The 13,875-nt window shown below is 41.3% G+C and overlaps 1 protein-coding gene across 2 annotated transcripts in view; it reads right to left on the bottom strand.

The window, feature by feature from the left end:
- Positions 1-1,101: 1,101 nt before the first annotated feature.
- Positions 1,102-13,875, bottom strand: part of lingo1b (leucine rich repeat and Ig domain containing 1b) — a 125,224-nt gene continuing 112,450 nt past the window's right edge. For both annotated transcript variants that reach the window (XM_055228977.1, XM_033991764.2), the window contains exon 2: positions 1,102-3,972. In XM_055228977.1, the coding sequence (XP_055084952.1) occupies positions 2,116-3,972 (1,857 nt within the window). In that variant the 3' untranslated portion in view covers positions 1,102-2,115. The remainder of the gene's footprint in view (positions 3,973-13,875) is intronic.

Raw genomic sequence — 13,875 nt, 5'->3', positions numbered from 1 at the left:
ACTTCTTTGCTTTGGCTTTCAATATAATTTAAGCTGTACATTTGCAGTATTTTTTGTATATGTGCTTATCTTAACTCTATAGCGTCAAATTCTTTCGCCGCCAATAGACTCGCGGTTGCGGACTTTCCATAACCATAACTCCACAACCAATTGTGCTATCATGTAAATTCAAACGGCATCTTAAAGCAGAGGCATGGGGCTCTTTAAATATGTTACTGTCATTACGGTAATGTGCTTACGTTGTCCTTCGAAGACGACCAATCAGAGCACAGGTGCCGACGGGATTCTGCCAGTCAGTTATTCGATCCATCAAAAAAAAAAAAAAATAAGGATGGAAATGTAAAATAAAGATAGTTGTGTGAAAAAGGCAAAAGTACATGCTGATACTTCCTTTAACATGATTTTTATGGCAAGAAAAAAAAAAAGTCCAATGGTGTAGGGTTAATGTATGTTCTGCAATGTTTTGGTATGTTTTTGGTATGTATGGGCAGCCGCTGATGTTGTAAATGTGCTATAAAGAAACAAAATTGATGACACAGACATTAAACTCCACCCACAACCATATTTCAAATAGAGCTGCTAAACTGGGCAGTACCTGGAGGACTAAAAGGGAAAGTGGGGGCGGGGTCTGGACATATGAGGAGCAGTGTGATTGATCTAACAGGTATACGCACTTCAAACTCCGCCCCTGCAGCCAAATGTCTGTAATCAGGCTAGTCATGCGTGATTTCACATAGTACCTGAAATTGCACAGACCACTGAAGGCAGCGTGGACTTAGATTTAGGCATTTTTGACCAGAAAGTTTACTTGCCTAGTTTACTTTACCTAGTTTGTACTAAAGCTGCCCAAAAAAAGCACTAGGGACGGTAGATAATGCTATTAAAACACCATATACACAGATTAGCAGTGAAAAAGTGGACTTAGAGCTTGGTTGCACTTAATGATTAATTATTTATTAATCTTTCCTAACACAATAAAATAAATTAAGTAAGTTACTTGCACAGGACCCTCAAAATGCCGGAAACATCCCTGTACAGCCAACATCCATCACACCAGCTCCTCTAACAATAAAATGACAAAACAGCCAAGTCCACACTGAGTCGTAGAAAAAGTCATTTATTTTTATACAACTTCCATCTGCCCACCCCTCAGGAACAAGCCGGAGACGTAATGAACGCTGCAATATCCGAGCAGACTTCACTGTGAAATTAATTAGGCAACAGAAAAATCCTTATGAGGCTTAAAGCTCGTTTGACGCTCCAATAGAAAGACGGTAATAGTGGGCATTGCTCAGTCTAATGCGGCCACGTGACTTACATAAGGCAACAAATTAATAAGGTTTGAATATGATCACTGACTGTAAACCTTAGCACTTGAGCGAATAAATCTCCTCTAATATACGTCATAATAAAGTCGATTTGTAGAGAGAATTACGGCGGCGGGCTGTCGGGGAAGGAGCCCTCTGTTGGCCACATGAGTTATGATTATAGTAATTGCTTTCTGCTCGTTAGAATATGTTCACCCCAGAGCCAGTAACAGCCATTAGGTCATGTCCATTAGGTCATAGCATAATGTACACAGAGATAGGATACAGAAAATATTTATAGCAGTCATTACAAAGAACAGAGGCAGTCCTGACCAGGAGCTGATCCCGGGTCAGAGTGTCAGGTGCACTACACTGCAGGCAAAGCCCCGCCCACACAATGACACTCCACAACTCATACATCATACAAGGAGTTTGAACAGGAGTGAACTGATAAAATCAAGAGTTTAAAATCACCTTCTCCTTCTGCCCTCACACGGCCTCAGCAGAATGTCCTTTGCTCTTGTCTTATCATTATTTTGTGCTTTTAAAATCCACCAGAAAAAGGCCAAGACTGCTCTGAAATATTCAGAATATGACTGTAGTGTAAACCGTGTGTGGGATCAGTCCTGTGCCGTCGGCTGGGGAATGCATGTTTACAGACTGAGGACATTACCAATGCAGATTTACACAAATCAGAGATAGAAATGAGACATTTCATAGTAAATATTCAGTCCCTGAAGTAAAAATAAACCCTTCTGTTGGAGCTCATCATGAGTACAATGTATTTGAGTGTTCAACAGTCTGTGCCTCACATGATCTTCATGTTAAACTGCACAGGAGGCTCACTAGGGCTGGTCTCCTCGCCCTCCTCTTTGGGCACATACTCCACCTCTATACTGGGCTTTGGGTTGTCCTTGCCCCTGCTCCAGAGGAACAGGATGACCAGGCAGAAGAGCACCACGCCCAGGAAGGAGATGAAGCCCATGGTGGTGGCGATGATCAGGGTCTTCATGTCAAAGGGGAAGGGAAGGGAGGCACGGGTCACGTTGCCCCCCTCCTCACTGGGTTGGTTGGAGATGAAGGCAAAGGTCTTGTTGGGCTGATGGGGCCAGTTGGGGGAGTAGCTGTGCACAAAGAGGTGAGCAGCTTTACTGTCATTGCCTGCTGCGTTACTGGCGATGCACGTGTACGTGCCATTGTCCTGGATCTGAGCGTACCTCACCTCCAGAGTGCCGTCCGCTGACACAGACAGCCTGGAGCCCACGGTTTTGGTGGTGATGTAATCCTTTTTAGGAGACAGCCACATAATGGTGGGAGCAGGGTCGCCCTCTGCTGGGCACGGAAAGTGCACTGTTGTGCCCTCATCCACATGGCTCTCTTGAATTTTATAATCCACAATCTTAGATTTCTGACAGGTAAAGTAATCCGCCGGCAGCACATCTGGGAAGTCCTTGAACTCCTTTCCTTGCACAATGTCAGGTGAGGCACACCTGGGCTGGTTCCTGTTGAAGTTTAGCCTCCACCTCCGTCGGAACACCCAGAGCAGGCGGCAGTCGCAGGCCAGGGGGTTGTCATACAGGGCCAAAGTCTCCAGGTTCCCCACCGAGTGAAACACGGACTCCTCCAGAGAGCTCAGGCTGTTACTGGACACATTTAGCACACGCAGGTGGTTGAGCCCACGGAATGAATAGGGCTCAATAGTGGTTAACCTCCCACCAGCCAAATGAAAGGCCTGGAGCTTCTGCAGACTGTACAAGTGATGTCCCTCCACACTGTGAATGGGATTGAAGGAGAGATTGAGAAATCGCAGATGCCTCAGATGGCTGATGGCCTCGTATGGAATAGTAGACAGATTACAGTTTGTGACCGACAGAGAGGTGAGGTTGAGGCCAAACAAACATTTGGGGGCCATAGTATCCAGAACAGCCATGTCGGAGATCTGCAGCACACGCAGTCGGTACAGCCTTTTGAAGGAGTAATCCCGGAGCAGTGTGACGTTGAAAAAGCGCAGACGCAGTGACAGCAGGTTATGCAGATGGCTCAGAGCATCGGTGGGCACGGCCGACAAACTGCGGCCTTCTATACCCAGACTCTCCAGGCTGCTGAGGCCATGGAACGAGCGTGGGGAGATGAAGACCAGATCATCGTTCCCCACCTCCAGCTCCCTCAGGTTGTACAGCTCCTGGAACATGTAGTCCAAGAGTATGACGATCTTATTCTCACTGATGTCCAACTGTGTCAGGTTGGTCAGGCCTGTGAACACCCCCAACTGGATGAGCTTCAGCTGGTTGTCCCGAAGCCCCAGTGTCCTCAGATTGAGAAGGTTGCTGAAGGCTCCTGGCTCAATGGAGGAGATGATGTTCTCATTCAGCTGCAGCTCCTCCAGGCCAGGGTAGTTGAGGAACTCCTCCGGTCCCAGCGTCTTGAGTCGGTTCTTGCTGAGGTCCAGGAGGCGGATCTCGGTGGGGATGCCCTCTGGGAGAGCAGCCAATCTGCGGTGGTTACAGACCACAGAGCGCTCCTGGCCACTACAGTCACAGCGAGAGGGGCAGCCGGTGGTAGAGCCCGACAGCACCGTGCCAAGCATCAGGATCAGGATGGGCTGCCAGCAGGACACCAGGTAACTGTGTCCCCCCGCCTCGCTGGACACCATCCCGGAGGTCACCTGCACACACACACAGGAGAAGCAGAGGTCAGTCAAAATGTTACTTTGAATTTTGAATGTTAGAATAATCAGAATCAGTTTGTCAGGGAACAGAATCCACAAACTAGGAACTTATTTCTGTGATTTGGTGCTACAATGAACAATAATAGTATGACCTGAAAAACAAGTTATATATTTTGTTCTGAATGATATGAGAATTTTCATGAGGGGTTGTCTTCTGCATTTGAGAGACACATGCTACAAGTTAGCATCTGTAGTTGGACCGTCCCAACTTAGGACATTTATTTTAGATCCTTCTGCATTGTGTAGAAGGAACTACAACTATATTTCCACAAACTCCAAATTCTATATTCAGATATGTATTGATTTTTACAGCATTGACCTGCATGGGACAACATGTGTGAAATAGCACCAGCATCTTTCCTCTGAGCCTTAGTTAATGTCTTGGTGGCTGCTGCTCCTGCACAAATAAAAGAAAACCATATCATACAATGACCAAATGTAATGATACAGAAAACATGCTAGTGCTATTGTCACAGGATTAACACATCAACAAAAATGTGTTACATCTTATTGTCTATCCACTGTGTGAACACAACAGCCTTTAATCTAGAGGTAGTGATACCTGCTGAAATGGCTGAAAGGGGTTCATTTTTAGCACATTTATTGTTTCAGTGAACAAAATATACAAAAAAAAAAAAAAAGAAAGAAAGAAATCTACAAAGCAAACTAGAAATCTATTCAACTGTATTAATTGAACAAAAATCAGCCCTTTTTTTCTTTTTTTTTTGTTTTGTTTTTAATTTAAGTTGCTGCATTTCATGCTTTTTATAGATGTCAAAATCTGTCAGAAATACTTTTTGTACAGATACTTTATGTGATATGTTTACTTGCACCTGAGAGTTTTTTGCTCCTGTATATGTACTTTTATTTTGGTAAAAATAAATAAATAAATAAATAAATAAAAAATACTCCTTCCAGCACCACTGCTTTAATCTCACCAACCACAAAATCTACCATTAATAATTATAATTACTGGTGATTAAAATCTTTAACTCCAAGTAGGACTGTGCAATTCATCAAATTTTAATCAAGATCGAGTTTCAGTCATTTCCAACTGGTAATGATCAGTTTGTGCTAATCAAGATGTCCGCTGCTAGTCCTCGGTAAAAGCAGGTGGTTTGAAGCAGTTTAGACATTTTGTTTAAATAGGAATTGTTAAAACTTATATGTTACTGCCATAAGTCATATATATTGAAAGTCAGTAAGACAAAATAGGGTTCAAAATTGTATCTGTACTAGTTAGTATTGTCACGATACTAAAATTTCTAAGGAACGGACTCGATACGGATATGGCCTTTTATCTGTGTAATCCCTCAGTCGTCCATGTATGTTCCATAGTGGTCCATGGGTGTATACTAGTCTATGTGGTCTTATACTTGTTCTGATACAGCTTAAGATCATTCAGGAAAGCAAAAGACAAAGTTAAAATCTATCTATGGACCTGGATGACTGAGGGTTTACATAGACATCATTCAGGAAAGGTTCATTTCTGTTCTGTGAATGTGACCTATCGAAACTTGCTCAAATGAGTATCTAGTTTTGATACTTTTAACAACTCGAATACTAGTGCAGATGTCTATCTTTTGTTGTTTTGTAACTTCCCTGGTTGATTTAAGAATGTCTAAAAAAAATCAAAATCAAAATTGGTACTGGATAAAAACACCCATTGTAACTTTGACAGATGTGCAGAGAACAACAAAAAGAAAAGAGTCCCTCTAAATTAAACAACAGCAGATGTTACTGTTGCAACTGGTTGCGGACAAACAAATGCTTCTGTTCTTATTCACACAGGTCTTTTGAAACCAATGCAGTGAATCGCAATCTATCTTTTGAACTTTATCTTAGTCTGACTTGCCTGTTTATATAGAGAGTCTTATTGGCAGAGGGCCCAGGGGAGATTGAACGTTCATTTAGCTGTAGATGAAATCAGGGCACCAAAGATAAGGAGAACATGCAAATTCTATACCACAACTGCCTGACCTTTTTTTTTTTTTTTTTTTTTTTTTTTAATTTTAACATGCCAAGGGCCAAATTATGTATTAGGGCCAAGGGCCATATTATGTAAAAGTATATCTTCAAAAGAGAATTATGATTACAGTCTTTAAATATGCACTATGTGACATTTCTGGTGGAGGGTCTGCCACTTGCTTGTTTCCATGGTCACGTTATTGCTTTGACCTGAATATTCCACAGTATGAACTTAAACATATCTATGTATGTGGCCAAATAGCTGGTCAGATCTGCGGAGAGGCCAGCCCGCCCACAGTAAAGAATGCATGTTGTAGAGTTTAATAAACCCAAGAAAGATACGTTTAATTACATATTACGGAAACTTACAAGCAAATAAATAGTATGTCCATGCAGAGATCAGGTGGCAACTAGAAAAGTGACACAGTGTATGGATGATGTAGGCTTGCGGGGCTGAGCATTGGGTGGAATCTTACAGCTAACGGTAAGGAGGGTTCAAACAGGGCAAAATTACTGAAACATGCATAAATGACACCTAAAAACTCTTGAGGCATGTTTTTGATGAGGGAATGACATAAAAATAAAAAAATAATTGTGTTTTGGTCTCCTTAAAAGACTCGCACCCGGTTGGAGAAACAAGCTCCTGACCTTTTTACTGTGAGGCAGAAGCGCTTACCACAATTTCACTTATCCACCAGCTGACTTCATTTACTTTTCCTGTATCCACTGCAGAAGATCATAGGCTAAACTGATCAGCGCAGCGAGTGTATTACATCTACATCGCACTCAGGATACTCAAGGATACCCTCCACTCTTCTGGCAGCACTTGCAGTAAAACAATTTTTCCAAACTAATGAAAGCTCGATCAATAGGAGCGCTCCGTCTCAGCGCGCTTCATACAGGGCCGGTGCGCGCAGCGTGGTGGAGTCCTCTCAGTCGGAGGTTCATTTTGTTTGAATTTACATGTAACGAGATGTGTCTTCACAGCTCTCCCAGTTCTAATGGTAAGTTGGCACAGTTAACACTTCTTAGTTCATCTCAGAGAACAGAATATTGTATCTGTTATCTTTCGTAGCATCAAATACCACACAAAGCTGCACTAATGTATTTCAGAAGTCACGGCCGTTGTGTAACTTACACGACAGAAACATTCCAACATTTATAAGTTACTGTGTTTAAAATAGATAGGTGGGACTAAACATATCTGGAGGACTAAAGGCGAGAGGAAGGAGGAGAAGGAGCAGGGTATGGTGGATTAAAGGGGAGAGTGAGGGGGTGGGATCTGGAGGACTAAAGGGGAGAGTGTGAGGAGAGGAGAAGCAGGGTCTTGAGGACTAAAAAGGAGAGTGAGGCGGGGGTCTGGAGGACGATAGGGGAGAGGGAGGAGGGGAGACGGGGTATTATGGACTAAAAGGTAAAGTGGGAGGGGGCGGGATCTAGGGGACTAAAGAGGAGAATGAGGGGGGAGGAGGGATGGGGTCTGGAGGAGCAAAGGGGAGAGTGAGGGAGGGGGAGGGGCAGGGTCTGGAGGACTAAAGGAGAGAGTGAGGGAGGAGGAGGGAAGGGGTTTGGAGGACTAAAGGGGAGAGTGAGGAGGGAGGAGGTGCAGGGTTTGGTGGATTAAAGGGGAGAGAGAGGAGGTAGAAGAAGCGTTGTTTTGAGTACTAAAGGGGGAGTGAAGGGGGAGATGAGGGGTAAGGTCTGGAAGAGTAAAGGGGAGAATGAGGGGTTTGGTTATTTATGGCCCTTTTTACCCTCCCATTACCTGAGGTTATGTGTGTGGCATTTTCTCTATGAAAGTGCATATTTTTTACAGTATGAGTCCTTAAATGGTATGGGGCTTTCTGTACACACAACCTGGCAACAGTAATAACAGTAAACCCCTGAGACAAAGAATACAGCTTCATAACTTCTGTACTTCAAAGTAGTCCTACAAAGCACAGCAAAAATGGGGAGTTATGCCAAATCAACTTTTTGGAGCATGGTATAATGTTGTTCCCTCATCACAGACATGGCTCAAGTGGTTTTCATCCATGTATGTTTGAGTAATTTTGCAATCTCTCTTGGTCACTATTTGAAAACTCTGTACGGTTAGCACGACAACCATTTTTCATCAACATACAAAAGCATGATATACAACAAAACACTAAAACTTCAGAAACCTGACACAATCATCAATGCAAGATCTTGCAGTGGTTTCATTCACGCTGATTGTGTTGTGATAGCGCTCTGAAGGGGGAGTGCATCAAAAACAAAAATACAACTGTTAAAACGGTTTTGGCAAAAATAGGATCTCAGAGAACACTTTCCCTGCTCCCTGCGCTAAGTCACCCTCCCTGCAGAGTGCTATCACAACACATTCAGCGCGCATCAGCTAATGAAACTACTCCATATTGCATCAGGTTTTTGAAGTTGGTAGTATATTATTTCGTATCCTGCTCTTGCATATTTAGGAAAAATGGCTGATGTCGGCTTTTAGGTTGAGTCTCGAACAAGACTTGTGAGCTGATACTGCTAACCGTGAGAAGGATTCTAATTCTTGAGGCATGTTTTTTGATGAGGGAACAATGTTATAACACGGAAGGAAACTCCAAAAAGACGACTTTGCATAATACCCTCTCTTTAAGCAACTGCCATTTCAAGAACCCTGCATTGTTGTAATGACTTTGCAGCTGTTATAAATGACACCAATATTATCTTACCGCGGGGGTCAACTCCTCTCATACCTCCCTCAGCTCCACACTGTGACCTTGCCCTGACACAAACCACTCTCTGCCACACGTCGATAAGCACATGGGCGGATAGAGGGATCAGAGAAGCCCTGGTGGTATGGTGGCTCGGAGGGGTCTTTGACTTGGTAAAATCTTCCCCCGGGAATATGTTGTCACAGCTCTGTCTCTGAGCTGACAGCGGAGACAAGCCTCCAGAGTGCAGAGTCGCACGTAGGGAAACGAGTGTTCGGTTATGGCTGCATTCATTAAGATATTAATATAGCCAGGCTTAATCGAGTGACACCAGCAGCGATAGGACGTCATATTGGAGAGCTTGTTAATGACTTGTTAACGACAGGGAGTATCTGAAAGGCTGTTTACTATACTAGGATGGCATTTTAATTCTATCGCTGTACTTAGCAACACAACAGCCCCAACCTCACTGTTAATGTCACTCGTTTACTTCCTGTTCAATTGCATCTCTATTGGGTTTTTGGAGAGTCATGCCAAATTAGTAAATATTTAAAGATAAGTGGACAGTGAGCTGTGGGTGGATCGTAGACCGTATATATAAATGGACTTCGCTAACCTTGTACCCGCCGCATCCCAAATAAGAAATGAGCATGGGTGCACTTCTGGCTCCAATTCACTTTCTATTGAAAAACCATTACCGCTCTCTCTGTAACTGCCGCTGTCAGACTTGCTATTCTTAAAATGTTCCGCTCTACATGATCCTTGTGTTTTTATTCCTCACTGTTGTCCGTAAATTAAGACAAATCAACGTTGCGGGCGGGAAGGGGCGTTACCTTCAACAGCCTCACTCTGGAGCTTTATTTGACTGCAGCTGAACGTTATGGGTGACGTCACACTCACTTAGTCCACTTCTTTATACAGTCTATGGGGTGGATGTCACTGGCAATATGTTAAAGACTAAACGAATGAGTTCAATGCTTCACTGGAGGACTCTTTTGTGTTTCGGGAGATGTTTGTGTTTCAACGTTAATGCAAATTTTGAGACATAATGCATGTTAAAACAATGCCACCAAGTGAAATATTCTATAAAAACAATCAGGGAATCCTTACTTTAATGTATTTTAATCTCAATACGCTGTTTATTGTATATTTTATGCTTTCAATAGATGCTAGATACTACTCTTTGAGCAAGTATTGATGCTAAAAAAGTCACATTCACAGGACAGAAATCAACCTTTTTTGAATAACTTTAGAATGATCTTGAGGTGTATCAGAACAAGTAAGAGACCACATAGACTAGTATACACCCATGGACCACAATAGAACATAGATGGACAACTTGGGGATTACACAGATATATGGCCACATAGTAATATAAAGGAAAGTACTAACATTCAACGTTGAAAATTACATTGTGTTGTCTAAATAAAGTGTTTTTATTATCACTGTGGTATTGGGATCAGTATGGAGTATTGAATCTACTCCTAAGTATTGAAATCAAGTTTGAAATGTTACCATCATGACAACACTTGCTTTGAGACTCAGTGAACTCGCTCATGTGCTGTCTGCAGAGAGCCTATTAGCATCTTCAGACAGTAGTTTTGTGAACATAGTACTTATATCCTCCAAGTACTGTAAAAGCAATTTATAGAAGTATGTATGAGAGATTTTTTTTAAAGGAGGGCCAAACACTATCAGCGCTGCAGCGGATGAGAGGACGATGGAGAAATTGAGTGATGGCTCTTCTACTGCGGTGCACAAATCTAAAAGTGTTAATGTATTTTTATATTTCCATAAAATTGAAGGGAGAGGTGGGATCAGATATTGATTACCATGAGTCACCAACACTTTCTGAGTGCTCTGTCTTTTTATAGAACACTTGGATCTGAGGTGCTAGCTCCACTGCTAATATGCACATGAATCCCAGGGAGGCTCACCACTCTGCCAACATGCATCCATTCCACTCTAATCCCGTTCACATATGCTGTGATTTGTCTTGCGATGCAGACAGAATGATGAACTTTGTTAGGCCTAGACAATCTATATAGTGCATGTGAAGTCTCAGAAGTAGGTGTTTAATTAATGTATATGCATTTATTACTTTATACATTTTCCAGAAAATATATGTTTATTTAATCACACTGTACTGCAGCAAGTCAATCCTACACATCTTAAACATGTACTTGAAATTGAGTAATTCTACCTTTGTAATTGTATTTTGTGACATTTAAAATCATAGGAGTGACTAAGTACAGCATAAGTCCCTTTGTCCAAATGCATGGTTGTCTCATCGTTGTCGTTGCTCTTTTCTGTACAAACAGCTACAAAAACTGTTTAAAGTGAGAGTAAACACCTAAACTCCGCCCACAACCACATTTAAAACCGAGCTGATAAACGGGACAGTGCCTATGGACTAAATAAGAGAGTGAGAGAGGAGGAGGGGCATGATCAAGTGTGATTTGTATCCACACTTCAAACTCCACCCCTGCAGCCTGGGGGACTTCAGGGAAGTCTTTAGTGATGTCACCAACTACTTGAAACTGCAGAGGTTCCACTGGAGGCAGCACAAACTTAGATTCAGGTATTTTTAACCAGAAAGCAGCAAATTTATTTAGTTTGCTGTAAAGTTGCCAAAAAATAAGAGGAACAGTAGATTAGACACAGGTTAGTAGCGGAAAAAGCGGATTTAGTGTTTAAATGATTTATTGTGTGAAATACTGACTAAAATCTAAAAAGTAACTAATATGAGTAGTGTTTTTCTTAGCATAATATTATGAGTAGTGTTTTTCTTTTCTTAGTAGTAAAATTTTACTTAGGTACAAATTTAGCAGCAGTACTTGTATCTTTACTTTTACTTGACAGCAAATGTTCAGCCTTCTTTCCACCACAGCTTTTAGGTTAATTTAGCTGTGGGCTTGATATGAATGAATCCAAGACTAATACAATGGTCTTGGACTCATTAATATCAAGCTGAATCATGTTTTCCAGCTTTTTAACAGAGATGTATTGATATGGTCTAGCTTCTCAGTTCCAACATCAGTATTGTTCCATTGTTTTTTTAGCGTCTCATATCAATATCATTACCAGTGTAGTGACTTTATCAGTATAACTCTGCATTCTACTATCACACGCAACATTCAGCACTAGCAGTAGTCAGTACATGTAGCCCTTTACCTCAGTAGATTGGACTAAACCTTTGCAGATACTGTGAACTGGTACCTGATTTAGACATGTGTTTTGGCCAGACCTAAAACTAGTAATGGTATGACCCAAATTTCCCCAAATAAACTTGCAAAAAATATTAAGGAGGGACTATTGATTTTTTAAAAGCTCTTTTTTTTTTTTTTTTTATTACCATGTTTTAACGTCCAAAGCATGTCTGAAGAGGTTTTAGACGTCATCCATTCATGTTTATTATTATTATTATTATTTATAATATTTTAGTGATCTCTCCAGGGCCAGATTCTGTCCAAAACAATACACTACAACTTCACAAACCTGATGCTATATGCAATCGTTTCATTAGCGAATGTGCTATGATTTAATTAGTTGAATGTACACTGATTGTAATGTGACTAAAGTATAACTATAGTGAAACGTATTAAACATGTTAATAAGTTATTTTCACAGAATATAGCATTTTTAAAAGATGAAATAATAATACAATCTTTAATATTAATATGTATTAATGTTGCACAATGTGAGAATGTTTTTTGTGTACATTTTGATCCAACTAGTCAAACCATTACAAAAAAAAAAAAAAAAAAAAAAAAAAATCTAAACTAAACAAAAATCCGGCTAAGATTTACTGAAACTTCACAAAAACCATCACAAATATTACTCTTGGAATTCTCTTTGTCTAAGTCTTTACACTTGCTAATGAGTTGATAGTCTTGACCGCAACCATTGAGCCTTTATTACATTAACAGAAATGAAACCCCACTCACTCCATCCAAATGGGACAGCTCGAATTGTAGTCTGAGTGGGCCCGATGGGGAAGTAATTGCAGCCTTTATTTTCACTTTGTGCAGAAATATTAATTTTCCCTAACGGCGTTTATCAGGAGTGTTGGTGCAAGTCCGGAGAGAGAGAACTGTCAGAGCAAAGCAATTATCCCAATCAATAACTGCGCAGTGATGGCCTTCTCCATCCTGCCAGCCGTAATTATAAGGCTTTACTAATACGCGGCATGTTAGCTACGCCGCGAGTCAGGACGCCAACTGGGTACGTTGCCGCTAATAAGTTTTATTGTTCGTTGTCTAATGGCGTTTCTCAACAGTATGGCGTTTTATCAATATTATTATGGAACTTGTATGAGATGTGACAGAAGTAGATGTATTCCCACCCACAACAAACATCTTAATGAGCCCCTGTCTGAATCTAATGATAATGTATGTCTCTGATGCTGGTAAACACTATGCTAAAGTTTTTAATCAACGTGCAAAGTAATGAACAAATGCGAAGTTCAGAAGCGGTAAAAACGGGCCAGAGAAAGTCGGTTGGCGTCGTCACAGTCAAGTGCGTGCTGTTGCAGTTTTCTGAAAAGTAATTTTGTTAATTTATTCATCCTGTCACCACCTACAAAGTGGATCTTTTCTTCTTCCGAGGCATTCAAAGTGCTTTATATCAAGACAGCTGTTAAGTGTCTTGCCCAAAGACTCAACAACAGTATGTGTCTGTGGGAGCTGAGATCAAACAGCTGATCAGATCAAATCAAATCAGTGGATATTTCTTTACTTAAACTGGGAGTGGAATTTCGACACTGCTAATCTTTGGATCAGGTCAGAATCTGAGTTACTCCTGCCGTCACACACATGGAACTAGGGATGGGATCTTATCAGTATCGATTGCACTGATGTGATCTATGTACTTCCTAAACGATTCTTATAACAGTTCCTAATAAGTCTAAATTGTGTCTATATGTATCTAGTTTTATAAGCCTGTATTTATTTAAGTGTATCAAATTGCACTGTGTTACACCTTGACAGACACAGGGCCTAAATGCAGTAAAAGTAGAACCAATTCTCTATTCCCATTCCTACGTAGAACACCTCATCTCCAACCCAAAAGCAACAATACTTTCACCCATCGCCACACACTTAGACAGTAGGGCAGTAGACACATTGCATGTTACATTTTGCTACAATCAGCATGGCAAGATCAGAGAAACCATCAAAATAAGGGAACT

The sequence above is a fragment of the Periophthalmus magnuspinnatus genome, chromosome 3 (assembly GCF_009829125.3).
Source record: "Periophthalmus magnuspinnatus isolate fPerMag1 chromosome 3, fPerMag1.2.pri, whole genome shotgun sequence".
In the NCBI taxonomy this organism is placed as follows: domain Eukaryota; kingdom Metazoa; phylum Chordata; class Actinopteri; order Gobiiformes; family Gobiidae; genus Periophthalmus; species Periophthalmus magnuspinnatus.
Note: the sequence above shows the minus strand (reverse complement) of the source record. Positions and strands in the feature narration are given on the sequence as shown.